Source organism: Pseudonaja textilis, chromosome 3 (genome assembly GCF_049901715.1).
Source record: "Pseudonaja textilis isolate UNSWEBS1 chromosome 3, rPseTex1.2, whole genome shotgun sequence".
Classification (NCBI taxonomy): domain Eukaryota; kingdom Metazoa; phylum Chordata; class Lepidosauria; order Squamata; family Elapidae; genus Pseudonaja; species Pseudonaja textilis.
This window is the reverse complement of record NC_141992.1, coordinates 82,645,910-82,672,703: the sequence shown is the minus strand read 5'-3', so window position 1 is coordinate 82,672,703 and position 26,794 is coordinate 82,645,910. Positions and strand designations below refer to the sequence as shown.

The 26,794-nt window shown below is 35.8% G+C and overlaps 2 protein-coding genes across 6 annotated transcripts in view; one reads left to right on the top strand and one right to left on the bottom strand.

Moving 5' to 3' along the window:
- The window catches only part of DPH5 (diphthamide biosynthesis 5), a 34,627-nt gene extending 28,288 nt beyond the window's left edge, over window positions 1-6,339 (top strand). For all 5 annotated transcript variants that reach the window (XM_087930266.1, XM_087930265.1, XM_026700419.2 and 2 more), the window contains 3 exons: window positions 2,204-2,243; window positions 4,078-4,181; window positions 5,928-6,339. In XM_087930266.1, coding sequence (XP_087786392.1) covers window positions 2,204-2,243; window positions 4,078-4,181; window positions 5,928-6,133 — 350 coding nt within the window. In that variant the 3' untranslated portion in view covers window positions 6,134-6,339. The remainder of the gene's footprint in view (window positions 1-2,203; window positions 2,244-4,077; window positions 4,182-5,927) is intronic.
- Window positions 6,340-7,494: 1,155 nt separating this feature from the next.
- SLC30A7 (solute carrier family 30 member 7) overlaps window positions 7,495-26,794 on the bottom strand; it is a 32,626-nt gene continuing 13,326 nt past the window's right edge. Inside the window, exons 8-11 of the mRNA XM_026700405.2 lie at window positions 25,705-25,840; window positions 14,126-14,216; window positions 13,157-13,306; window positions 7,495-11,841 (exon numbers count right to left, since the gene is read on the bottom strand). Of these exons, the coding sequence (XP_026556190.1) occupies window positions 11,794-11,841; window positions 13,157-13,306; window positions 14,126-14,216; window positions 25,705-25,840 (425 nt within the window). The 3' untranslated portion in view covers window positions 7,495-11,793. The remainder of the gene's footprint in view (window positions 11,842-13,156; window positions 13,307-14,125; window positions 14,217-25,704; window positions 25,841-26,794) is intronic.

The window sequence follows — 26,794 nt, the reverse complement described above, 5'->3', positions numbered from 1 at the left end:
AGACACACAACACAGAAAGACGCCTCTGTGTTAAAATACCGAGGAACATTACTTCAGCATTTTATTATCTGTGCACAGAATGCCAAGCCGTTCTAGGATATCCATTTGTAAATCAATCACAATTGGCTGGGTTCACGTGAAGTGCTCAGCTGGAAGCCTGGTGTACAAATTACAGCTGCTTGGCCCTCACATCAAGATCCAAGTGTATTCTGGCTTAGCTTAGTGTATGAAGTCATTAATTCACTTTATCATAGCAAAAGTTCCCTGTCAGGAATGTTGATATGTGAAGAAGTGTGAAAAGCTGGTTAAAAATTAAAGTGCAATTATGAAGTCATTGACTGTATATGGAAAATGAATTTGATCCAGAGTTCAAATGACTAGAATAAAATAAACACTGGAAATAAATGGCACTAAAATATAAAGGGAGGGCAATTCCATTCTTACAAAAAATAAACAAACCTGGAATGTTGTTTAATTCATTATGTGTTTACCATCACATAACACAACTTTGGGAGACTCACAATAAAAAGCCATGAAACAAGTCCAGTAATCTCACTCACAAGCAATTGGATAAAGCTACCATAAATAGCCCATTGTAATCCAGCACAACATACTGCTACTTTTAACCTTGGGGATGGAAACTGGGGCAGCCATTCCAAAGGAATGGGGGAATGAGGCCACTGAGGAAATCTGCCCCTGCCCTACCTGGAGTGGGGGAGCCAGAGGCGTTCTCTCTCTGATTGGAGTGCACAGGTTAGGCAGGTTCAGATAATTCCTAAAATACCTAGGAGTTGAGTCCAGGGGGTTGTAGAGGTTATTGGAAAACTCCCAGCCAGGCAGGGAGGAGGAATCAAGCAGGGAACTAGTCTTGAGTCCTCACACAGCCCCAAAGGCATAAGCCTGATCCCATCTAAGTTCCAAGCAGTTTGTGGAGACTGATGGATTATACATAGAACACAATAAAGTTTCTGATTTGAACCCCTCACAAATGGACCTGATTGCTTGCTCCTGATAATACTAGCCCTTTGAATTATATTCATAAACAATTGGAGGTGAATGCAATGTCTACAATTCCAGATTTTATCCTGCTAAAGTGGGTCTCACTGGCCAAGAGGCAGGCAGCTGATAGAAATAAAACAACACTTATATTTGCATCCATGGCTCCTCCTCAAAGCTCATTCATACTGCTTAGGCTTAATAGGGTATAAAATTCAGTAACTAATGATCTGAAGGAAGTATGACACCCAATGTTTTTCTTCTAGAAGATAAGATGAAAAATGTCAAGTATGTTATTGATTGCCTTGAATCCTATAAACACACATTTGGTTCCAGATGGTACAGCTTGAACTTATTAAAGTTGATGTCTACCTAACAGACTTCAATTAAGATTGGTACTTAGATCTAATGCAAAAAGAAATCTTTTTAATTATGAAAAATGGACTGTGCCTTACGAGTTGAGTTAGATACTAGCAGCAATTCATCCTCAAAGAGTGGACCTTATGAAGCCAATCCAAACACATAAGGATGTGTCAGTGTCAGTAGTGGAAGAAGTCTGAGGAAAAAAGTCCAGCAAAAGCATCTCAAAAGAACACAATCTGTTCAATAGCTATAGAATGCTTGTTGAGGCCCCTAAACAGATAACCGGGAAGGAGGAAAAATGATTAAGACTCCTTGGAGCAATTGGATGACATGGTCTGAATCCTGAATACAAACCAGTTTGTGAAAATCATTGCTTGTTATTATGTACTAATATCCAATAGAGATACTCTGGAATTGTTTGTTTTATTTAATTTATTTATATATTTATTTATATAACTCTAATCCTAACTCTAACCTTAACACTTGAGTTATTTATAAAAATAATAAATGTGGAATATTAAAAAAATCCTTTCCGCCTCACACACATACAGTACAGTCTAAAGCAGCCCAAAAGACAAAGAATATGCTATACAGCAACAAAATGGTAGCCATGTATTGGACAAGGCAATAGAGCAATGAATATAATGGTACTGGTTGGCTGAAATTAGTCCTATTTTATTAAAAAAAAACATTTTTTGGAATAGAGATTGTAAGACGTGCAGAAATAAGTTAGAGAGGACAGTCTATGGACATATTTCTGTATCATATGTGAGGGAAAAATAAAATCTTGACTCTTAGTTTTATAAAAATAAATTTCCAGTGTATAACAACGTTTTTTCTGCAGATATTAAAGTGAAAGAGCAGTCAGTGGAGAACCTCATGAGGTAAGCTATGTTGCTATGTGTTGATTATGAGCATGTGTCAGTGAAGAGTATGTAGCTAGTTTAGCACTTGAACATAGAATAACTATTATAGGAATCTATAGGATTACATACATACATAATTAATGCAGGAGATGGAAAGGAATTGTGATCATTCGTACTCTGGGTTATGGGACAGATGAATAACAAAGTTAAATCATAACTAAAGTCCATTGAAATCCTCTCAAGTGTATTTCACAAGTATTAGGTTTAAATATTTGAAGGGAATCTGGAATAAAGACGCACTCAGACCTTTTTCAAAGATCCCAAAATTGGTTTGCAAATATTTCTTTTTCTCATCAGCTGAACACAGTTGAAAGCCTTTGCACAATCAGAAACAATGCTGCAATCCATTCTCGGCTTTTCTGAAATGCAGAGACCTGACTTCTGGTTGCATCCATTTCCCAGGAGGCTTGCCACAGCTTTCAAAAGTAGCCAATTTAGACTTCTTCACAACAGTGTGACCACATTGTAGGATGAAACACCATCTACTGTGCCTCAGGAAGCACCACCAGGAATTGGTGTCCAAGAGACAGTACTGTTGGCTTTCATAACATCAAGTTGGACGTGGTCTTAAGGAATATTGAGTCCAACTCTTGCACTGTGCAAGATACACTAGATCACTTCTGACAAGATGACTGTTCAGTCTCTTTTTAAATACCTCTAGTGAAAAATTGCTCATCACAATCAGGGTGTTCCTCCACATAACTAGTCCAGACCTTTCTCCTTGTAGTTTTAAGTACTTTTAAAGTCTTGTACTAACTGGAATTGGAGGTATCACTTGCCCTCTGCTTCAGGCAATAAAATGTCATTGGCCAAACCTTACTTTTAGTCATCTTTTTGTTAAAGATAAACTGGATGCTTCATAAATAAATTAAATTCTTAGTGTGTTTAGCATGTATTAGCTGTCTCTCACTTTAAAAAAGCGAACAGAGCGATATTAGCTCTGATCCAAGTCACTTTATCTGTGGTATAATATTTTCCCACTCCCAGTTGTTCAGTTTTTCTAATCTGGGTGGATCAGTCTGCGTCCTTAATCTCTTTGCCAGCTCATCTTATGGAACAGTTGATGGTTTCTGGACACATCCTTACTATGGTTTAGCTTCATATTCATATGGACTGACAATCTTGGGGGAAGATTTATTTTGGAACTTCTTCATAACTCTACTTGGCCAAGTCCAGGGTTGGCATACTTTGCTGAAAACAACTCTTAAACACTAGATTTGAGGGACTATAATTATACAACTCGAGAGTATATGGTTGAAAAATACAGGCTTTCCTTTCAGCTTGGCATGAATAGCACGGTCGCTGATGCAGGGGGAAGTATAACACCACTTTTGAGGGGGTTGAGGAATAGCCATGGCTGGGATTGTACTGGAAGAGTAAACATATGGCACCTCTTTTAGAAGTGGAGAATACATTAATCTGAATCACGCAGCCTGTAATTCCTCAGTTAAAAGCTTCAAAACAGCCACAGGACTGCCTAAGAATGATTTCTCTTTCCCTATGACATAAATGTTGGATGCAGCTTTTAATGCACATCTAAAGCTAGGCCAGTGAAGTCAAGGGGAGAGTGCACCAATATGTTTCCATCTGCTGAATATGCTGTTTCCTGCTTTTCAGCTGTTAGTATGGTGACTAAACCCAGCCTAAGTCTTTCGTGTGTTTAACAAACATTAATTGAAGAAAATGCAGTATGCAAACCAACTAGTACAAATGTCAGTTTGTTGTGCTCATGAATCTGACGGACTAGGATGTATGAGCTCCTTGTTTTGATATTGTCAATTTTCTCTGTCAGGGGAAAGAAAATCTTTGAGCCACCACGCTACATGAGTGTGAATCAAGCAGCCAAGCAACTTCTTGCTGTTGTCCAGAATCGGCGGCTACAGGGCCAAAAGCCAGGTATAATCTGTTTGTCCTTTCTGGTAAAAAGATATACTGTATATACTTCTTGAAATCTCTTCCAAATTCAAGAACTCCTATGGTAATATGGAGTTGGGCCATCCTGAACTTGGCAAGATACAGTTTGCATGGAAACCAACGTTTTACATTGGTTCATCATCATGTCATGTACATCACTAGCCTGGAAGTACATATTTAAAGGCCGCAGAATGTTGGCGTATACACAACCCAGCCACAAGTTCAATGACCCAGGTTTTTTTTTTTAAAAAAAATATTCCAGATGGATATATTTCAAGAATGAATCACATCGACTTTAATCATTTCCCACACTCATAAGAAATTATGCATTTCCTTCATTTGGTGTTTGAGATTCTACTTGCCACAAAATGTGGTCCCAAATGCAGAGTGGGAAGGCACTTTTAATATTAAAAAAATGGAATATTGCAGTCCTTGATCAGCACAAAGAAAAATATGTGTCACATACCTTGCCATCTTGTATTCAACTAACCATTTGATATTGCATGAAGAAATACAGACTTTTGGTGGGGAAACATAACCAAAAGCAATTCCCTTGTTAGTAAAATATTTCTATGTTGTAGAAAAAAGAAACCTCAAAAGTTAAGTAAATTGATCTTGATTTGATCCTCGAGCATTTTAATTGTAAAATTGTAGGTCGGGATGGAGAAACTAAGAATGCAGTATGACTCCCATCATCCTGGTCATGATCCAGTCATGTTCAGTGGCCATGACAGGAATTCAGCAATATCTGACTGGCTGAAGTTTTCTCATCCTTGCTTTAAGGTTTAAAATAACACTGTAAAGTAGGGGTGTCCAACCTTGGCAACTTTAAGACCTGTGGGCTTTAACTCCCAGAATTCCCCATATTGGCTGGGGAATTCTGGGAGTTGAATTCCACAAGTCTTAAAAATTGCCACAGTTGAACACCCCTGTGATAGAGCTTCCAGTTCTTCAGTGTTTGAGCCCAATAATTCATAGCAAACAAGATGGATACTTGCTTTCCATATAAAAGCAAAATGCTAGCTCAGAGTGATACACTACTTATCAAAACCAAACCTGGAAACAGTTCATTCCTATGAAGCAAAGGAACATAAAACAAGAATTATGGTTAAGGAGAACTTTAATTACAATTTAATTCATCATCTTGGATTCAAATAACATAAAGCAAAACATAATACAATTTATTGTTATGCAAGTTATGGTTAGTGAAGACAACCCTCCCCTATCAAAACAGCAAGAAAAATAAGACTCAGCAAATTCTCCTTCATATTCTCTGGTTAAAGGAGCTTTTTCGGAGATATGAAACCCTGTCCACAGATATTTCATAAATGCTTCCTTGTTTTTTTTCATTTTTATTTTTTGAAAATTCCTCAGTTACCAGGAATAGCATCTAGTCTTTTTGGTGGGATATATTCACTTAAATAAGTCTGCATGACTGAAAACCTACCTAATTATTATACCTGAAGTTCAGATTCCTGCTAGATCACCATATTTCCTGTGCCTGATCTTTACAAATTTTGCCACATCCTGTTACGAGGCCATGTTACAGGCATTGCTCCAATTTTCAGGAAAATGATTGTAGATTCCGAAACTTTCAGAAGGTTTCCTGGCGTCAGTGTAAAATGATGTAACTTTGAAGGAGGGAAAATCACTTTCTCTTAGATTAGCTGCAGAAGTCAAAATTTTAAAGCAGATTTTCCTAAATCATTGTGTTCTTTGTTTTTGCAGAAGTAACCGAGAACACTGTCTGTGTAGGCTTAGCAAGAGTTGGTGCATTGGATCAGAAGATTGTATCAGGTACTCTACAGGATATGACTACGGTGGCCCTTGGCGATCCTCTGCACTCTATGATCATAACTGGAATATTGCATCCCTTGGAAGTAGACATGCTTAAATTATTTGCAGTAGATAAATCCATCTTGGAACAAGACTGAATTGGAAACACTTTGTGCCTTACCTGGAACAGAAGCTGGTAAATTCCTTGTTGATAACAGACTATAAAGAAGTAGCCCGTATCTTGCTAAAGAAGACAACTAGCAAGCCCAACTGTGATTCCTTATGGCTCAGGCTCACTGCGTTCAACTTGTAAATGTTTTGTTCCTTGGCAGAAGTGAAATAAAAATTGAGATTATTGTTTTGATTCCACCTGTACAGCTGGTGATGGGAGAGAACAGTATGGCAAAAGAGAACATTCAAAAGATGAAATATAGCACTTTGGCTAGGGTGGCTAATTGTTTTAGGTTTAGACTTTGAAAACAAGACAAAAACAATTTTTTAAAGAAATCTGTTCCTGCCTTGATGGAGATGTCCTAAGGGAGTAAATCTGTGCCTAAACGGTACCATTTCCAACTACAGATAATGGCGATAGTAACAGTATCAGTAGATAAAGCTTGAATTGAATTTAAACCACCAACATATGCTGAGCATTCTTCAGATCAAAGGGACTTAAGGAAACTTAAAATTAAAAATCCAGGAAAAAAACAAAAACAGGAAATAAATAATTGCTTTGAGGAAGTTTGAAAACTCTATTTCAGCCCTCATTCAGTGACAGAACAATACACCTCAACCCATTTCCTGATTGATCAAATAGTTCAGTATTTTCTGATGCAGAGTAGGGATGGGACCAAATGGGCGTCTGGAGGAAGAGTATTTCAAAAGTGGAGAGGGTCTTGGTGACCTCATCAGTATATGCAGCTAATGGTTCATAATTCTCAGCATTTTTCTTCCTTTTTTTTTCCCTCAAGAGTTTTTTCCTTTAAGCTCTTTTTACAGTGTGTCCTTCCAAAAATGAAGAGCTATGCCTCATTCATTTTTGGAATGAAATAGACCCAAAAATATCTCTAGACCTTGCCTCTATAGCAAGCAGGAGGTATCCACTTTCAAATATATCTGATGTAGGAAATGGACCTTGGCAGTTGGTTCACTGTACTGTTTTTATTGAGTCCTTCTCCATACTGTTTGGAGATTTGGAGGTTTCTCCACAAGATTTTCAAGGAAGATTAAGGGATGCCATCTTTTCTATGTCATTTTCATGAAGAGGTGCCTCAACTCAACACTGTCTTGAGTTTGTGCAGAGAATGGGAAATAAATCTAACCAACCTCACATTATCTCTGCATTTTTTTATTCATATATTGTGTTTTACTAATATGTGGCTTAGCATGCTGTACAAGACCAGCTGCCATTATGCATAAACCACAATGTACAGCTTATTACCTCTGTCTTTTTTCCAATTAGACAAGAACTTAAAAATGCTTTAAAAATGTATTTCACCCCAAGAATTACATAAACAATATATGTCCTTTAAAAAAAAAGTTTTATTGATAGGAAAATTGATCCCAAATATCATGTCAAACATTTTTGCCGTTTCAATAAAGACTGTATTTAAAGTAGGAAAAAATAAGCCAATAAAACGTTCAATATTGCACTGGCCACTAGCTATAGTATTTTCAAGTTATTTTCAGTATATTATCTTTAGCCACCACTTTGAACTTATCGGTAAATAAATTCCTTAAATTGTACAAAACACCGACAGTCCTTTAGAAACTAAATAAAAGACATTTTCAGGAAATAAGAGTTTCGCCATTTTCTCATACAGGAAAATATATGGCTAGGCCATAAATGCAATCTATAATCTATAATTTAAACCAGGGCTTGGCAACAAGATACACCACCACTAAATAATGGGTATTGATCTCAAAACTTAAAAATAGGCAACTGAAATCCTATTAGATCAATGCTCTCAAGTCAGAAGTTGGTCTATTAGAAGCTACAGGTTGCATAGTGATTCACACTGCCAAACAGGCTGCTGACCCTGCATAATTTTTTTACTTATTGATCAAATGTATTTGCTGCCCATCTTGTGGTTCAAGGCAACTTTGAGTGGCAAGTTTTGGGAATTGATATCATAGCAACCAGGCCATATGCAAACAATGCTTTTAGTATTTCATTATAGCGAAATTTTCTCCTCCCCAAGATACTGGGAGAATAAAAACAGAAAAATCCATCTCATCTAAAGCTTAGTCATAGCTCCAAATAAAATTACTTATTAGAGGGGCACAACTCTTTTAAAGTAAGAAAAAATGCAAAAATTTCAGGTCAATGTACAAAGCAGCAGGAGTTATAATGCGGGCTGGGAGCAGGACTCTGAGAAAAATGCATATTGAAGTACTTTCTATGGCAAAACAAAAGCAAAATCATTATGTAAGAAATTTAGAACTAATTATAGACCACGGGTATCAAACACAATTGTGTCATGTGACGTAGCGTGACTTTTGCCTTTGCAGAGACTGGGTGGGCGTGGCCTGGACATGACACATCCGGCCTGCAGGCCCCAGTTTGACAGGCCTGTTATAGAGAATAATTTTCTAAACTAGACAAAGCATGTAAGATCCCTGGGTTTCATCTAAATCATACCAACCATATTTGCAAAAAAAAAAAAAAAAATACTGCAGTTCTCCCCTGGAAAACCTACTTAATTTCACTGGTTTTAGTCTCTTCCCCTCATCACCCACTCCATCTTGCAATAACCAGCCATTGATATTTCCACTGCCAGTCTTGGTTTCTTCAACTGCCAACAATATTTATTTGATACACTTAGCATCTCTTCTAAAAACTTTGGCCACAGTTAGGCCAGTATTTTGTTTACTAGCCAAGACTCTGAATATCTGAATAAAATTACGAGTGTTCATTTTTAGAAATGAAAAAAAACTGGGCGAAAAAAGACTGTTCAAGTTACTGGTTCCACTTGTAGAAAATAGTCCTAAACACTCAACTGCATTGGGCAGCCTATTTCCCTCAACAATTAAACAGATCCTAAGATTAAGCCTAATACTTTGAACTTCAAAATATAAAAAAACACTTTTCCTTCATATTATCTCTCTGGAGATTGGTGGACAATAAACATGTTCTACAAATGTCCTAAGTTAAACATCTTGCTTTGGGATTACAGAACAAAACGCACATTTGTTTAGGGAGTGAGCCCTCTACTGAACTATATGGTTCAAAAGGCAACGAGTTTGATGTAAGTTGTTTTGCCAAAAGTTAGATAAAAGCACATTTCAGTGCCACATATTTGGCAAAAGTATAATTTTACATGCTTTGCTGTTAGACATTTGGCTGAAAGAAGTCAGCAACAATAAAGAGGACTTGTATCCTGCAGAAACAAAACAAAACAAAGAGCATATTAACCCCACTAAAAGGGTTAAGCCGTTCGGTTCCAGCATCTCTTATTTAAGGCACACCCAAGATTTAGAACGTGCCAACAAAAGCCACTGGAGCAGTCATGTCAAAGCATAAGCAAAATTCAGACAGATGCACAAAATCAGTGGACTAAGCTGATCTTATTTGAAGAAGTGATTACAAATAAAGTATTTCAAGCAAGTTAACAACCTATTTCAGCAAGCCCTTTTGCTGAAAGAGATTCAGAGGCAATGGGACTTCACATTAGTCTACACAGAGCTAAATAATTATCTCCATGGGGAAAAATAATATTGCTGCACCAAGTGAAAACAAGCACAAACTTTTCCTCCTCCCAACTTGGCGAATTAATTCCTATTGTCTTTTATGTATGAGGGGAATAAGAAAATAGTAATACACGAAACAGTTTTCATTGTGACTTATGGAAAGGAAGGAGGCCCAAATATGTTACTGTGCAAAAATAGTGAATCAAAACTTATATTAGGGTTTAAATTACAGGTTGCATAAAAATACATTTCTAACAGTAAGCAAAAACAAAGCACGGTTAGATTAAATTAACAGTTAAATTAAACAACCAGTAATAGGTTATCTAAGAACCATTGAATTAAAAATAATAAAAAGTTATTCCCATAAAAAACAGAAAATCCACATTACAGTTCTTTTCCAATATAAAATTCAGGTCCATTTTTATGTATTTCTGATGCTAACACAATTTCATGCAAGCTATTAAAAAAAATAATTGTTTGGGTTAAGAAAACAACTTCTGACCATGAGTAAATGCTAACCTTCATTTTTTTTTCTAGGTCAGCTTGCTTGCATCACACACTTTTGTTCTGTCTTTTTTAAAGACCCAGTGATTTCTATTGATTTGACCAAGAGTGAATTGGGGTTGTCCGTATTAACTTAAAATGGAGACTAGCTTCTGACCAACTTCAGTTCCAACATTAGAAATATGTGGCATTGTATCCAAATATAACCTTTAAAAATTACACAGTGGGATATTGACAGATTACCCAGAATGTTCTTGTGAAGTTTTAAAAGAACTTTTAATTATGATGGAGAATACCAGCACAGAATCAATATTGGCAGAGCTATTCACTAAATAATTAAGTGTCAGAAAATGCTGCTATAAGATTTATAGGTCCTACAAGAATCTTGATTGGGGGAGGAGGGGTGTCAAACTTTAAATATGGGGTTTGATTTAGGAAAACTCACTATATTCAGTTAAAATCTGAATGTTTAAACCTAACACAATGCAGCCAATGGTGAGATTGCCAGAAGAATATCCTGGATTCACATTCGTAAGAGGATCGAATAATTTGTTAAGTAAACATACAGAGTAAAAATAAAATCATATATTGTCTATTGCCTAGTATAAAAAAACCTGCTTCAATCAAAATAAATGTATCCAACATAAAAGGCTCAGAAAGGAAGTGGCAATGCAGGAAGAGGCAAATCCACAAAAGCATCCCTCATTTTGAGTGTTTCATAAAAGTTAAATTTAAAAAAAACTAATTATTTACTGCAAGATTTGACCATGTATGAAAAACAACAATTAATAGCCGTCAGATCAGAGGAAGACATTGTATTCTTGCAAGACATCTTCTCGTACTAGATACACGTAGTAACACCCAATCACTGTCAAGGGTGCTGCAGAATTAGCAGCCAAGATTTTACTTCATGGTGATGAAACATTCTGCAAGTGCATTTTACATATTCATTTTATGGTTGTATTTGAAAACTGAAGAGTAGTCTCCTCAGAAACTTTAAAATGTAACATTAACAGGGAATCCATCATCTCTGTATTCAATTACACATTTACAGCACACCAATTGCAAGCAAAAACTTTACTGGTACAAATCACAGTCATAAAAATTAATAAAAATCCCCAATGTTTCCAATCTGTGCTGACAGATACTTTGATAAAAGGCACTCTGAAAACCCAATATGGTTTGGTTCATTAAGTTTGCAAAGTACAAACAGTCTTATAAACAGTTATGCTGTAGAATGTCAACCACTGTGACATTACACCCCAAAGTAATTTCTTTTTAATTTCTCCCTCCCTGCAATAATACCAGTTCTGTGGGAACGAGAAATCTCTGCCACAGCAGCAGCTTTACAGAAAGCAGTCAACGATTGCAACCTCACATCTGTATTGGTAAGTCTGCTGTCGGTAGGAACAAATTTGGCAAAGAATCCACAAAGTTTTGGGGGTCCTGAAAGTCATTCCCAGATTAATTCAAGTCAATCCCCCTTTCATTTTCTCTTCTGTTAATCGGATCACAAGAGACTTTCCTGGGAAATAGAGACCAGGAGTTTCAATTTCCAGAGGAACAACCAAGTCTTAAAATGACAGTACTAGAAAGCTTTGGTCCGAGAAGGAGATGAAGAGGTTCGCTACATCGTGGCAACGTCGATCTGTACATACAGTTGCCTCACTCCAGCCTGCAAAAGCAAGGAAGAATGACACATAAATAAATCAGAAATGAGAACAGGTGAATCTCATTTCAAATGCAGGGATATCCAACTCTGGCAACTTTAGGACTTGTGGACTTCAAATCCCAGCATGGCTGGCTGGAAATTTTGAGAATTCCAACCCACAAGTCACAAAGCTGCCAAGGTTGGACACCCTTGCTATAAATCAACACTGTGATCTGTCATGGAAGTGTCTTGCAAACCACTGAAGGTCTGCTCCATTTAGGAAAACAACCAGTATAAACCAATGGTTGAGATGTCACACTGGGATCAAAGAAACCCAGGTTCAATTTGCCACAGAGGTCACTGCATGACTGAGGGAGAATTACTCTCTCATCCCAAGCCCCCAAATATACCAACTGTTGCAGGGATAAAATGAGGGAAGTTCCCTTCTTTGCTACATCGTGTTTCCAATAGGAAAGCGGATATAAATTCAGTAAACATGACCACTACTATGCATGAACAGTTGTAATTAACAAGATGGCACCATAGCAAGCTCTTCATTTCTTTATTCCTTGGTCTTCTCATTGTAAAAACAAATCAATTTTTCTGATTCAAAATATTTCATAAGAATGCTTGAAAAGAATGCTTAATGTAATAAAAATGAGAGCTCGCCAATATGTAAGACTTTTCTCCCAAATGTGTTCTTTCAAGAGGCAACTGGACTTTCTGGTTTTTCTTTGAAGATGTTTCATTTCTCATCCAAAAGCTGAAGAAGCTTCTTGGATGAGAAGTGAAACATCTTCAAAGAAAAACCAGAAAGTTCAGTTGCCTCTTGAAAGAGCACATTTGGGACAACCATGACCTGGATGGCTGAGAATCTCCATAAACACATAAGACTTTTATGATCCACAAAGAAAAATTTAAAAAATGCAAATATAATGACACGTCACTGGACTGACTTATTTTAAAGTTCAGAACCTCACAGATTTATTAATTGCATCTTTTAAACATTTAAAGATGCTAGACAATGTGGACATTCTTAACGTTTAAATTTTTTACAATTTGTAGCAAAACAAAAATAAAGAGGCAAATTTACTTTCTATGAAGCGATCCACAGACCAAAAATCAGAAAAGTGACAGATATTTGTAAAGCTGAAGAGCATATATCTACAATTAAGTATAAAGAGAATTGCATATAAAATTTAGATTATTTAGAATTTAAATTCAGAAATAAGGCTTTATAACTTTATAACCCAACTTTATTTTTAACAGGCTAAAAATACCTTAATAAAATTTTCCTCAGTGGCTAAACACAGGATCGTAACTTTTAACTTAGGTATACCTGAGTAAAAATGTTGTGAGTTTGGCTTAAAATCCATTTTGCATCAGCATCTGGAGCTACAAACAGTTTCAAAGTCCCTATGTAAACATCAGTACAAAGAGTCCAGAAATGAGGATCGTGCAAATTGTAAACTCCTTGCAGTTGTTGAACCTAAAATACAGAATTTAGTATTTTAGTTTTTCCTTCTTTTAAAAATGATTGTAAGAGTGGTTTATAAGAACCAATTAATCCCAACCCTGAATAATTCTATGTATTGTGTTACATAATAAGCAAAATGAATTATCTCAAAAGATGTCCAATTATTATTTTTTTAAGATCAAATATAATAAATCAGTCTCAATCTCATTTTGAAGAGACGGTTTCTTTTCTCAATTTCTGTTCCTGAAAAATGTTTCCTTCATGCTATTAAGAACATTGTAGTACTTTGTACTAAACCATTTTTTTAAAAATCCCAGGCTATTAAAGCAACCATAAAACCTGTTTTGCACAAAATCCTAAACAAAAATTATGTTTATCCTCACATTAACCTCAAAATAAAGCACACAACCTTAAGGCTTAAAAATTATATGACAAACAGGATTATAGCTTAATATGATCTTCATTGATAATAACCTTTTTAACATAATTTGCCTTCAGAGGGTTTTAGAACACCTGCCAAGGTCCAAAAGTCATCTACAAGTATCATTTGGGGGGAAAACTGTATTGGCATACATAACTGAAAGTTAATCTGGTCATTAACGTTTGTTCATTCTTTCTACTATTATAAGAATGAGATTTCAATTTGTATAGAATGAAAACTGCCCAAATTTACAAATTTGTTTAACCAGACAATTAGTTTTAGGGTTTTGTTCATTTACTAGGAGAACTGAATAGGCTTTCCTGGAGGACAGGTGTTCTCCAGATGTTAAATACCTGCTGCTGCTCTATTTGAGGTGTATGTTTCAAACCAATCAAAATGCTATAACTCACCCGTTGATAGCACTGAGGCAAAGCACTTTCTAGAGAAGGAGGCGTTCGCTGCATCAAAATTCCAATGGATTCTCTCAGGAGTGGAACAACACTAGAAATATTATTTAAAGTTATTTTAAATATCAATGATAGACAGACAGACAGACAGACGCATGCATGCAACATGCTGGAATTAAGTTCATTCTGATGAAGAGATATTCTTGGTTAACAACAACAGCCGGGAGTGCCGGGATTGCAGTTGCCTAAGCAATGTGGTCGCAATATCTTGCTTTACGACTGCATCATTTATCAACACAAATTCCACTTCCAATTGTGGCTATATTTGAGGACTTCCTGTATTCAAAACATTAGGCTGAAAGTGATCATTTACATATCCTAAATAGCGATCCCCTTCCCTCAAGCAATATACTAACTAGGGTAATTTCTCATGGGTGAAAAAGAAGATCTACTATGCAGGAACATACAACTCAATTTTGACTCATGTATTTGACAAAAATGGCAATACTGATAGGAAAAAAAATATGATGGCTCTCTAGGGCCAGTTAGCTAACACAACTGTCAAAATAGAGAATATATACATTTTTTTAAAAAAGATACTTGCTTTTGTTTCTGGTTTAGACATTTTTTAAATTTATAATCCAAAATAATAAGGAAAGGGGTGCAAGTAGGGGAGAACACAAGAAGTACGATCACAGAACTAAATTAGTAGGTACATGTTCAGCCATAATTAAATGACTTGTTTAAAACAGCCTTCTCTGCATTTCTTGAAATAAAGAGAACCCAGGGATTTTACCAGAGCTCAAACAGGGAGCATTTGGAAACAATTTAGAGGCTCCATTCAGCAGCTGTAAAATGAGCATATTGAGGTATCAGGGAAACACCCAATTCCCATGATAAAGGACTTAGAATCATAGATTCCATACAGTTGCACTGCTCAGAATATTGAGAATTTTATCACTCTAATATCGGGAATACTGACCTCTCCACAGGTATCTGTGGAGTGTGGATGCACAACAAAACACACATTGATGTTGTTATGCTAACTTCACTACACATGTATGTGTGTCTGATATCAACCTGCAAATACAAAAGGAGTGTGTCATGACATCATGATACACATTTTATCATTTTGGTACTATAATGATTAGGATCAAATGGCGTGACTCCCCAATAGTCTTAGATAGAAACCCTCCCATACTACCTCCTCTTACAGTACTAGACAACACAGTATCAACAATAGAGACCTTTAAATTTCTAGGTTCCATCATATCACAAGACCTAAAATGGACACCTAACATCAAAAATGTCATCAAAAAAGCACATCAAAGAATGTTCTTTCCGCGCCAACTCAGAAAGCTCAAACTGCCCAAGGAGCTGCTGATACAGTTCTACAGAGGAATTATTGAGTCTGTCATCTGCACCCTTATAACTGTCTGGTTTGTTTCTGCAACCTAACAGGACAGACATAGACTTCAACGGATAATTAGGACTGCAGAAAAAAACAATTACTACCAACCTGCCTTCCATTGAGGACCTGTATACTGCACGAGTCAAAAAGAGGGCTGTGAAAATATTTACAGACCCCTCACATCCTGGACATAAACTGTTTCAACTTCTACCCTCAAAATGATGCTATAGAGCAGTGCACACCAGAACAAGTAGACACAAGAACAGTTTTTTCCTGAACGCCATCACTCTGCTAAACAAATAATTCCCTCAACAATGTCCAACTATTTACGAAGACTGCATTACTATTACTATCAATCTTCCCATCCTTACTTTCACCCATCTCCTCCACTTATGACTGTATGACTGTAACCTTGTTGTTTGTATCCTATTTTTATTGACTGTTTCCTAGTATGATTTGATTGCTTATTGTATCCTATGACTATTATTAAGTATTCTACCTTATGCTTCTTGACAAATGTATCTTTTCTTTTATATACACTGAGAACATCTGCACCAAGACAAACTCCTCATGTGTCCAAACACACTTGGCCAATAAAGAATTCTCTTCTGTTCTAATCTTCAGAAGGCTGTTTGAAATTTTCTAATAACATCATAAAATGGATGAAAAGTCTATGTAGTTTCCTGTCTAGATTGAAACACTTCATTACTATCATAGCTTTAATTCTACTTCAGGCCAGAAATATAAGGGTAAAATAAGTCTTAAATGATATTCAGTAGAAAGAAAGTGAATTAAAAACATAGCTCTTAGGCAGAAAAGTTATATCTTCAATGTTTCAAAATTTACTTTCTATATATCTCATAATACTTCTTTTCAAAACAGAATGAGAAAATTATTCCTTGACGTTCTGCTGTAAATTTCCCATTAGAAGTCTGTCCGTAATGGAAATTAATCATTCAACATCAACATTATACTTTCTCTTGAGAAAGGTGATATATAAATGAATATTTAGCACCAAATAAAGACGTAATAACTCCATAAGGCTAAGAGATTATTGATTGCCAGCCAACCAAGTGGTTTCCCACAACTATCAAAACAGAGGAGGACTTTAATCCAAGTAGCCTAATCAATGTATGGCTATCATGGCATGGACATGAAGGCAAGTGTGTTCTCTTTCAAAAGAAAAGAAAATATAGATTTTCTAGAGCCAGCTGGTTAATGGAAGGTTTAGTGGGATCCAAGAGAGGGTAGACTTACCCTCAGCAATAAACTATTTTATTCTTAGTTTTAATAACATTTCAGGGAGACCATAAAAGTAGAGCCATACAAGAAAACTTAAAATGAAGTTCAGCTGAAACATGGGAAAAGTGAATCAGAGCAATTATTCCTTTAGAAACAAAGAACTGCAAAAACAACTCTTTATCTATTCTAGATGATCATATAAGCTTTTTGTGATTATCTAGGTCATGGGTGCTGTAAGGCTTGATTTGTCCTATAAGGACCTAAAAGATCTAAAAGAAGTAAAACTTCTTTTTTAGAAAACACATAGGTAGCCCATCTGCAATGCTTAACAAAGACTCTTTTGTTATTCCTACATACAACAATCTTAACAAGAGCTATAAGCAATCTGGTTGCTACATTTGGCACTTGCAAATAATAGTCTGGTGGTTATGCTGCTTATTAATATATGACTGCATTGGAAAGTTATATTAGATGCTATTGTGGCTTACATATTTAAACAACTGATAATATTGCGGATATTGTGGTGTAACTGTTTATACTACTCATATGCTTGACCTTGGCTGATCTTGAAAAGCAAAGAAAGGCTGGCTCTAGTTTAGGACCGAATGGGAGACAACAGGAAATGTCCATAATTATAGTTAGATTGGGAAGTCAAAAAAAAAAAAAATCCCATAAGAAGGTAATGGTAAACCACTTCCATATAGGAAAAATATTTAGGCGTGGCCATGAAGTCACAATCAAGCCCTACTTGGAGATTTCACTTTTCCAGAGTTTAAAATATTATTTTCATATATCAAAGGAATTATTTGTATTGCTGTTCTATGTTTTGGGGGTGAATTGGTTCCATGCTGTGTGTTACCTGGATCTCCAACATAATAGCTACAGATATCTGCCTTGTCCATTTGATTTTATTTTGCTTTAGATTCTTTTTATTTTAAACAAGAAGGAAGCTCACAAAGCAAATGGTGAGCTTTGGCCTTTCACTGACATTCTTAGAAGACAAAAATAATAACGGTTACAATGATGTGCTGATGGTTATGCCCACTACCAAGAAAAAGAAAGCATCCTGAGAGAGTAGATGCACTGATGAAAGAATGAACTTACTAAAGTTGCCTTTGCTTTCAAAGGTGTTTTGTAATGTCTATTCGGAGCAGCCATTTTGTTCACATGAAAGTTCCCACATAAAAGAACATCTATAGGATGCTGTCAAAATTCCAAATATGCCCACAAGTCCAAAGTGGATAATACTTTTATCTTAATAAAGATCTGAGAAACATTCCTGTCCTGTATAGCTATCACCCTATGAACTGCTTGGAGCACATGTATGCAGAAAAGCAGGGTAGAAATTAAAACAGTATGACTCAAAGGAGAGGTGAGCTCTAGGAATCCCTGAATTCTTCTACTGCTATGATTAAAATGCAAATGAAAGAAAAATAGTGGCTTTCCTCAAGTAAGCACCTTGCACAATAAGGAGAAATGTTCCACTTTATTTAGCCTAATAAAGCAAATATTTCAACACATTAAATTAAGTGTGAACTGGAATAATATCTGAGGAGTACAGTAAGTAGGTGGGAAGACAGCCATGCCCTGCAAGGGACAATGAAATGGCAACTGTAATCCTTATACTTTGTGCCTACCCTTCTTTATTCCAGTCCTATTCAATGGAACAGAGCATCATACTGAAAAGGATTAAAATCATCAGACAAATGAACAAAGGCAAAAAGCAGGAAGGAAAAATTGCCTAAATTTAAGTGTTATTACTGTTAATTTCAGCTTTTTGTGCAAGAAAGTGTGTGTCTGTGTGTGTCTGTGTAAGTAAAACTCCTCCATTGTAAAGTCACATTTTAAAATGATAAAAAATTGTTTTTTTAATAGTCACATGAGTGCTGCAAAACCACAAATGTGAGACAGTAGATATTTGTAATTTCTCTTTGTTATTACTTATACTTTATCCAAGCCACACTAAAGAATGCCAAGGTAAATATTTTGCTCTATCTGGATATATTTCTTAAGAGATATGAATCTGGATTTCAGATATCCTATTTTCAATTATTAAATTTGGCTTAATGGGCCACTTAATCTGGACAAAGGTAATAAAGACAACACTGTTATATTACTATATTTTTGACATTTATTGCCAGAAACTGATGTTTACTTGCATTTTCCGGCAAAAAACGCCCAATAGCTAAAATGGATTGAGTTAATGACTGCTTCATTTGTTCAATGACTATCATTAAAAAAAAGTCATAAAATTGGGAATGGTCACATGGCGACCCGCATAACAACTGCCACAACTTAGCACTGTAATTCCAGATTCAATTATAATTATTTGTTAAAGTTTATCTGTATGAAGAATTAAAACATGGAGTACAGCGTAAATTCAATGTACAGTTGTTATGCTAAGCCCAAGAATGACAAATAGCAACCCAGCCAGAATTCAGTTCTTTATTTGTTTAGAACACAGTAGACAGAATCTTGCCAGACTAAACCCTTACTGCAGAGTAAACCTTACTACTCTCACCCTAATGAATGACTATCCTTACTCTCTTGCTTGGACTCCCATCCTGCCTTTTAGTTGTGCTATCTCTTATCTCACTCCCTTTTTTGGAAATGTGCTCCCTCCTTCCTGAGAAACTACCACTTCACAGAAATCCATCACACCAACTCCCCCTCTGTGGGCACCATCTCTTACAATAGTACACTAGTTGTAACAAAACAAAGCAAATACTATCTCTGTCAAGAAGAGGAAGACATTATCATGGCAAGATTGGTACATGCTAAGCTAAAAGCACATATGGTGGCTTAGGGTGATATCTAAACCAAATATTTGCATGTAATACACCCGCATGTTTATTCATGTAGTCATTGTTTGATACTGAACTAAGCAGCCATAGTACATTCTCAGATTCCCATAAGCAGCCCCCGTCCCAAACTGCAGCAATGAGCAACTATATTAATATAGTTCTCCATTGAGTTTTCCACTGCAGATTTTCGCCCATAAGGATGTAATGGAATAGTTGAAATATTTCATGGCACGTAGCATATAGTTTATAAGCCTATTTCTGCTGTTATAGGCACCAATGTATCACAGCAAATATATCTGGAATGTATTAATACAAATTCAGACTTAAATCAAAAAAGTGGAGAATGTGGAAAAGAATGAGCCATTACTTCCAAACCAAAAATGGAAATTTAAGATGAGCAATTTACATGGCACAGATTTTTTTAAGAAAACAATTTCTCCTGATTACACAGGAAAAACCACCACTCTACTGTATTAAAAACAGGCCTCTGTTAAACTCCAAAATAGTTTTCTTTCAAGCTAGATCATTCCACCACCAGCTAAATACATAAGAAAAACTTCTTGTTTCTAAAATGTATTACACTTGAGAGTCTTGACAGGAAAATTAGATTGACTCTAAAGTGAAACACCGACTTTAGGCAATTGGCATTCGGAATCAAGTGTCCTATTACCCACAACTTCCATCACTGCATACTCTTTACAAATTCCTTTTCTGTGATGGACATTATTTCTAATCTAAAAGATTGATTTTTAAAAGTTTTAAATCAAGTTTTGATGCAAGGGGTGAACCAGCAATGAAGCTATTACAGCAATAGGCAGAGCTATTGCCCATTTTATGTTGTTAAAATGGCAGAACAGCTTGGCTAGAATTCTTAATCAATTAACCAAGATTTAAAAATGTCAATATGAACCCTACAAAAGCAATATATAAGAACTAGGACACATCTTTAGAAAATTGAATAAATACATTTTCTAACACTTGAGTTCCAAATCAATGTATTTTATGTGCTTCTGGTTACTACCTTTCTATTATGTTTTCAAATAAAAAGAACAAGTGAAACGCAATATGAATCTTTACGTTTCCCAAGCACAGCTATCACAAATAAATACATTTATTTTAAATTGCAATGACAGATACTATTTTGCCAGATGAACACCAAGGGATACAACCCTATCAAGTTTCAATTTCAGAAAAGAGAAATCTTCAATAGAATAAGATAAGAGAAAGTGTTCTGGTGAATCAATCCTTAAACTATCACACTTCAGAATTTCAGAAAATGATACATGTAAAAATAGGACAGACATTCTGTGACAGCTTCCAGAATAATATTTTTACTACCTCCTATGAAACAACGTATCCTCCCTTCTTGCCATAGATGGTCCACAAAAAGTTGTTTCAATGATATTGTTGTTAAGTTATTCAAAGCATAATCTATCACTTCGGCTAGGCATGAGATAAGAAAGCACAGTGAAGGTAAAAGTTTAGTCTTGGATCCAAATGGGCTAATTCTCCTGACAATTGATATTCTGTCATCCAAATTGATCTTATTTATATACTTCCTCCTTTACACACACACACACACACACACACACACACACACACACGCACACACACAAGTTCTACTGTGCAAACAGAAGTGGGAACCTAATAATTCACCATAAAAACTAGGTCCTACTCCACCATGGTAGATTAAGCGTGTTCTCACTAAAGCAGCTTTCCCAATCAAGGTGTCATCTAGATGTGTGGACTTTAATTTCCAGAATTCTCTGGGATGCTGACTACTCAAGCATCCAGACTATGGAAGGCTGCACTAAATCATTCAAATGGTTGGCCAGGAAGCTAAAATGCCCTTCCAATTTAATTTTACTTATAATATTTAGTATTTTTTTCCCAAAACTAGTGTGTGGAGTAGTGATTTATCATAAGATAAGGTGGCGACATATTTTACATTTTGCTCATTCAGATTCTTTTGTTACCTTTTTCCAATAGTGAATCCTGGATGTGCAAAAGATAAAAATATCTTCTCATTAGTTTTTTGCATCTGAAAAGGTTTTTGTTATAACCACAAAACAAGCCTTTGTAAAATCACCATGATCATTGAATCAGGAAGTTTCACTAAAGACAAAAGAGAACTAGTGTAGTGGTTAAAATGCTGGACCCGGCGCAGGGACGGCCAGTTCAAGCCTCCCCTTAGAGCCATGAAAACTAGATAACTTTGGGCCAGTCTCTCAACCTAACCTACCACACAGGACTTTGTAGGATAAAATAGCTGGAGCAGCACCTTGTTCTGACCAAGACTTCCTGAGACAGTAACAATCACGTGCTGTTCCCAAAAACATTTGTTTTTATTTCAATGGCTGTGAATTATATGCATCCACAGCCCATAATGAGTCCCAAACAGTTTATGAATAGTTCAACAGAAGACTGCCACAGTCTTTCGGGATAAGGCTAATAAGCACCCTCCTTTATCTCCCTTGAATTGCTGCCACCAACTAAATTGCCAAGGCCAAATGAAGCACAAACTGTACAAGGCCAAATGAAGCACAAAGTCAACATGGAGCTTTAGAGTTTAAACCAACCAAAATGAACAAAGTTGCTTCCTGCAAAGGCTCATTTCTCTTTGCTCCTCCTTTATATCTTATGGGACAGGCCAATAATCTCCAAGCCTTACTCCCAAGTCGCCCCGTTTGTCTCAACTGTTTTTGCCTTCTGGCAGTTCTGCACAAGCTCCCCCTGTTCCTCTGCCTCGCTGATGTCAGATTCTAGAGGCTCTGGAGTCAGCACATACCTCTCAGAAAACCCTGGCCCCATCTCTTTGTCAGATGCAGATCCCTCGTTCAAGCCCTCCCCAGACTCCAGGACTGGCCCATATTCCTCCCCAGTGTCTGACTCTGCTGCCGGCCACTGACTCAGCTTCTGAACAAAGGTTGCAATAGAAAACTAATGAAGAGCCACAAGTATTATTATTTTGAATTGAGACGTATCTTTCTCAACTTGGATTTAATTTGGATGCCGAACTTTAAATTCAGCCATTTTTAAAATATTGGTGCAAAAGTGTATAGAGAATGAAATTGTTTTTAAATTTTTCAATCAATTCTAGACATGTTCTTCCAGACATCTAGGGTATCAGCACCGCCCTTGTTTTCACTTGAAGTATCCTTCCAAAGGAATCCTCACATTCAATTGCCAAGAGTGCTCAGTTCAGCACCACAACTCTTCTACTTACTCATTTATGCTATTAATCTACCTTCTTTCTAATTTGCAAAACCAAATGCCACATGTCCAGCACTAGGCGTGTGTGGTTCAGCACTTTTGAGTCTGATGTTTACACCAAATGGAATTTATGATCTAGCAAATGTTCAGTCTCTATTAAGCAGCCTGGAAATGCTTTGCTGGAGAAGCAGTGATCTCACTGTTCTCAGTATTAAATTGTAATAATGAACAGTTTAAACCAATCCCTGTTATCAAAGTACAGGAAGTCACCAGAATCAAAGCATAATGGTAATTAAGTTGAAGGCCGATTCACCCAAACTTTGTTTAAACAGATGGACTCACAAACTAGGCAGAATTTTTAGTATTGGAACATCTTTCTATTCAACAGCTCAGAAGTACAGAAATGTTAGCTAGAGGTGGAAGAGAGGGGCTGCCTAGCTCTTCCTTTTCACCTGTTTAGATTGCCCTTTTATAAGAATTAGCAGCCAAGAAACTGGAGATTCTTCTTCTTCAGGTCTTCCTCTATCATGTGTGCAATCACTCATTATTATTGCCTTTTTCTTGCTTATACATGACCAATAGGTTATTTCTCCAACTCATGAAAATGAATGACAATCATTTTGATACTAAAATGGCAATACCCAGGCATTACTGGAAAACAGTTTCACCAATCTTCTAAATAGAAAGCCACCAAATACCAGCAAGATACCAAAAAATTAATTTGCAACATGGAATTTCAGACCCAAAATTACTGAATCTGGCTGTTTTTATTTGGATTCTAACAGGCTAAGGTTTAACAACTATTAAAAGTATTACCATAATAACTGCAGGTTTCTCTGTTATCTCACATACTCAGCTTCATGAATTCAACTTTTCAAAATGCATTCTCCTGTATATTAGTGTATTATCTACTATCTGAAAGTAACTTCATATATATCTGTTGAAAGAAGCTCAAGCCATAAGAACATACAACAATCGTGTGTTGATTTTTAAAGGCATCATTATAAAATTCTACTTTATCAATGCTTGAATTAGGAAAAATGGAGGAAGAACACATTTTTAACATGATCCTCTCTAAATCTAAAATTCTCCACTGTTATACCCTTCCCAAGAATGTTGCACAATTCAAATTAAAAGGGCATGGGAAAAGATGCGAGCATACTTTCCCTGAAACCTATTGTAATGCAGTAGTTTATATTCATTGGAAAGAGTTATGATTCTTTAAAATCATAATCAACTTAGAAAAGAATCACATTTTTAACAAGATGCTTTTAGCATAGTACATGATCACTGACTTCTGAGCGTTACTTTGTACAAATCAGTTTTCCACTGCTTTCTTCCTCTAGCGAAGGAGCAAGAATGGATCATCAATATTGTATTCTTCAAATCGTTATTTATGTTTCAGAATGTCATTTGAAATTAATTTTTGCACTCATGTATCTAGTTTACAAAATGTTTAAATGTATCTATTAAAATATATTTTAAGTTAAAAAAAAATCCCGGTGCCTTTGTAATTTGCTCTAAGCAAATCATAATGTATAGCTAAATGTCTCTGGAGATTCTCAGCCATCTGGTCCCAAAGGTGCTTCTGATTTTTCTTTGAAGACGTTTTGCTTCTCATCTAAGAAGCTTCTGCACTTTTGGGACAACCGTGATGTGGATGAGTGGGAATCTCCACAGACATTTAGCTCAAATCACAATGTTGCTTATTATAGCATGAATTCAACTGCAATGGACAAAACTCTCAATTCCATAGGATGTAATGACACTAATTGATCATTTGATAAGCTATTAAATATTAGTGATGCACATTCATGATAGTTGGATTTAGCTTCTCTCACATATATTCATGTATCTTTAGCATTACTACCTACCATGGCATGTAACAGTATATCTATAGTCTCTGGAGAACTTGCACATTTAAATGTGACTATTTTAAGTCACTAGCTTTTCAAAACAGAAAAGGTTTTCTTGCTCAGCAAAAGTAAAGCAACGACAACCAATATTTGTTAGTGTTAGTAAAAATAACCCAAAGTCAAGCAAATATGATAAATGTTATGCATGTTTTTGTTATTGGAGAAGAGGGCCTATTAGCTTATTTACATTTCATAACAAAGTACTAGGGTAAGTCTTGAAATCCCAGATTATAATCTCTCCCAAAACAAGGATAGCTCTGCCCATTTTTGAATGGTATGCATTTTGATATGCATGATAAATCTGGTGAAATCCTTGCCAGAATATCTAATGATTTTTGTATCTATAAAATCACTTCTACTGCTTTGTTGATTAAACACAATACTACATAAACACTATAGAAAGTGACCTCACATACTAAAGGAAATCTGTTAAGTGTATAACCATTTTCCTATGGTGTCCAGAAAATTAAAGGCGAACTACGATGCACTGAATTTGAGGCCTTTCTGCTTCTTTTAGTAATACAACAGAATGCTTAGATGAACCATAACGTGAAGATGTTTCACAGTGTGAGTCAGAAATGTTGCAATCGTAAAATATATATAATTTATTTGTACAAGCAAAACTGATTTCTAACAGGACGGTTTTCCTGCGATATGTAAACTAAGGGAAAAAAGTGATTCAATTTACATATCCTAAATATACATATATGCATTTCTCTCTCTTCATCTCTCTCTCTTCAAAAAAACTGTGGTAATTTACCAAGGGAAAAAATGAAGTTCAATGCTGTTATGCAGTAACATATAACTCAGCTGTGACTCAAACACTTGAGAAAAACTATATGGGAAAAAAATAATACTGATGATTCTTTAAGCTAACCTTGGTTACCAAAGTAATTAAAATAGAATTGTTACAGATGGAACAGGTGACAAGGGCAGTGATATTTGTTACCATTCTAAATATTGCTATTCTAAATTTTCACTCTTTATAATGCTTACCTTACTCCAATAAGCAGAGCTATAAGCATCGAACAGATTGGGTCAGCAATCATCAAACCATAGTTCTGCATCAATAGTGCAGATATGATTACACCAATACTTCCAAGGGTATCAGCAACAATGTGCAAAAATACACCTGCAAGAAAATACATATTGAGTAAAAGGTATCAAAAAAATTTCCAAGATCAAGTTTTCAAAGAGACTTTAAACCAAGGGCCAGAGGATAACAGTTCTCTAGGTCATCATTTGCTTAACACACATTAACAATGTTCCTCATATAGCTAGTATCTGACTATTATTGGATCCTTTGTTGTTGTATTTTCAGAACAATAACTACTCCAAGCCCATATCAGAAAGCTACCAACAGAAGCAGGGACACATTATGATATTTGTGGTCTCTACCCCCCCCCAAAAAAAACTAATAAATATAAAAATTCATATGATTTTCAAGATTTTCTTTATATTTTATAGAGATAGGGAGTAATAAGTGATTATTTTGTAAGAATCAAAGGTTGCAAATTAATCATGTGAATTATTAAATTATCTCAGTAGCATTTAATATATATGACTGAGATTTTAAATTGAAATGGGCATACATTTTATTTCTACTTGTATGTATCTGTATTTCATTTATTATGAGTATTTTCAAGGCTGAAAGGCAAGGCATGAAAATAACTTCTACTTCATGTTTTTTTTTCTTTCTGATTTGCAAAAAAACGAGAAACATTGTTAATAGGCCCTTGTGACTATTCAACCTTAGTTATGATCAGATAGTCTGAAAATTTTCTAAAGTGAAAAGTAGATGGTGGGTCTTTCAGTAGTTAACAAAAGGCAGGAGACTCCATTAGTAAGGAAAATTACCTCACTCTTCATTATCAGTTGATGTAAATAATATATGGTTTTCATCAGTAGGGTAAATAAATTAGTAGATGCATATTCAGTAGCTTTTATAGGGACCATTTGTCATAGCAACCATTATTCATATGCTCTCCTTCAATAGAAAGCCATCTGGAAGACTCTTGGAATAGATATGTTAAAAACGCAAGTCCTGAAATAACTTCTCAAACAAATTTCTCTCATATCCCTCTAA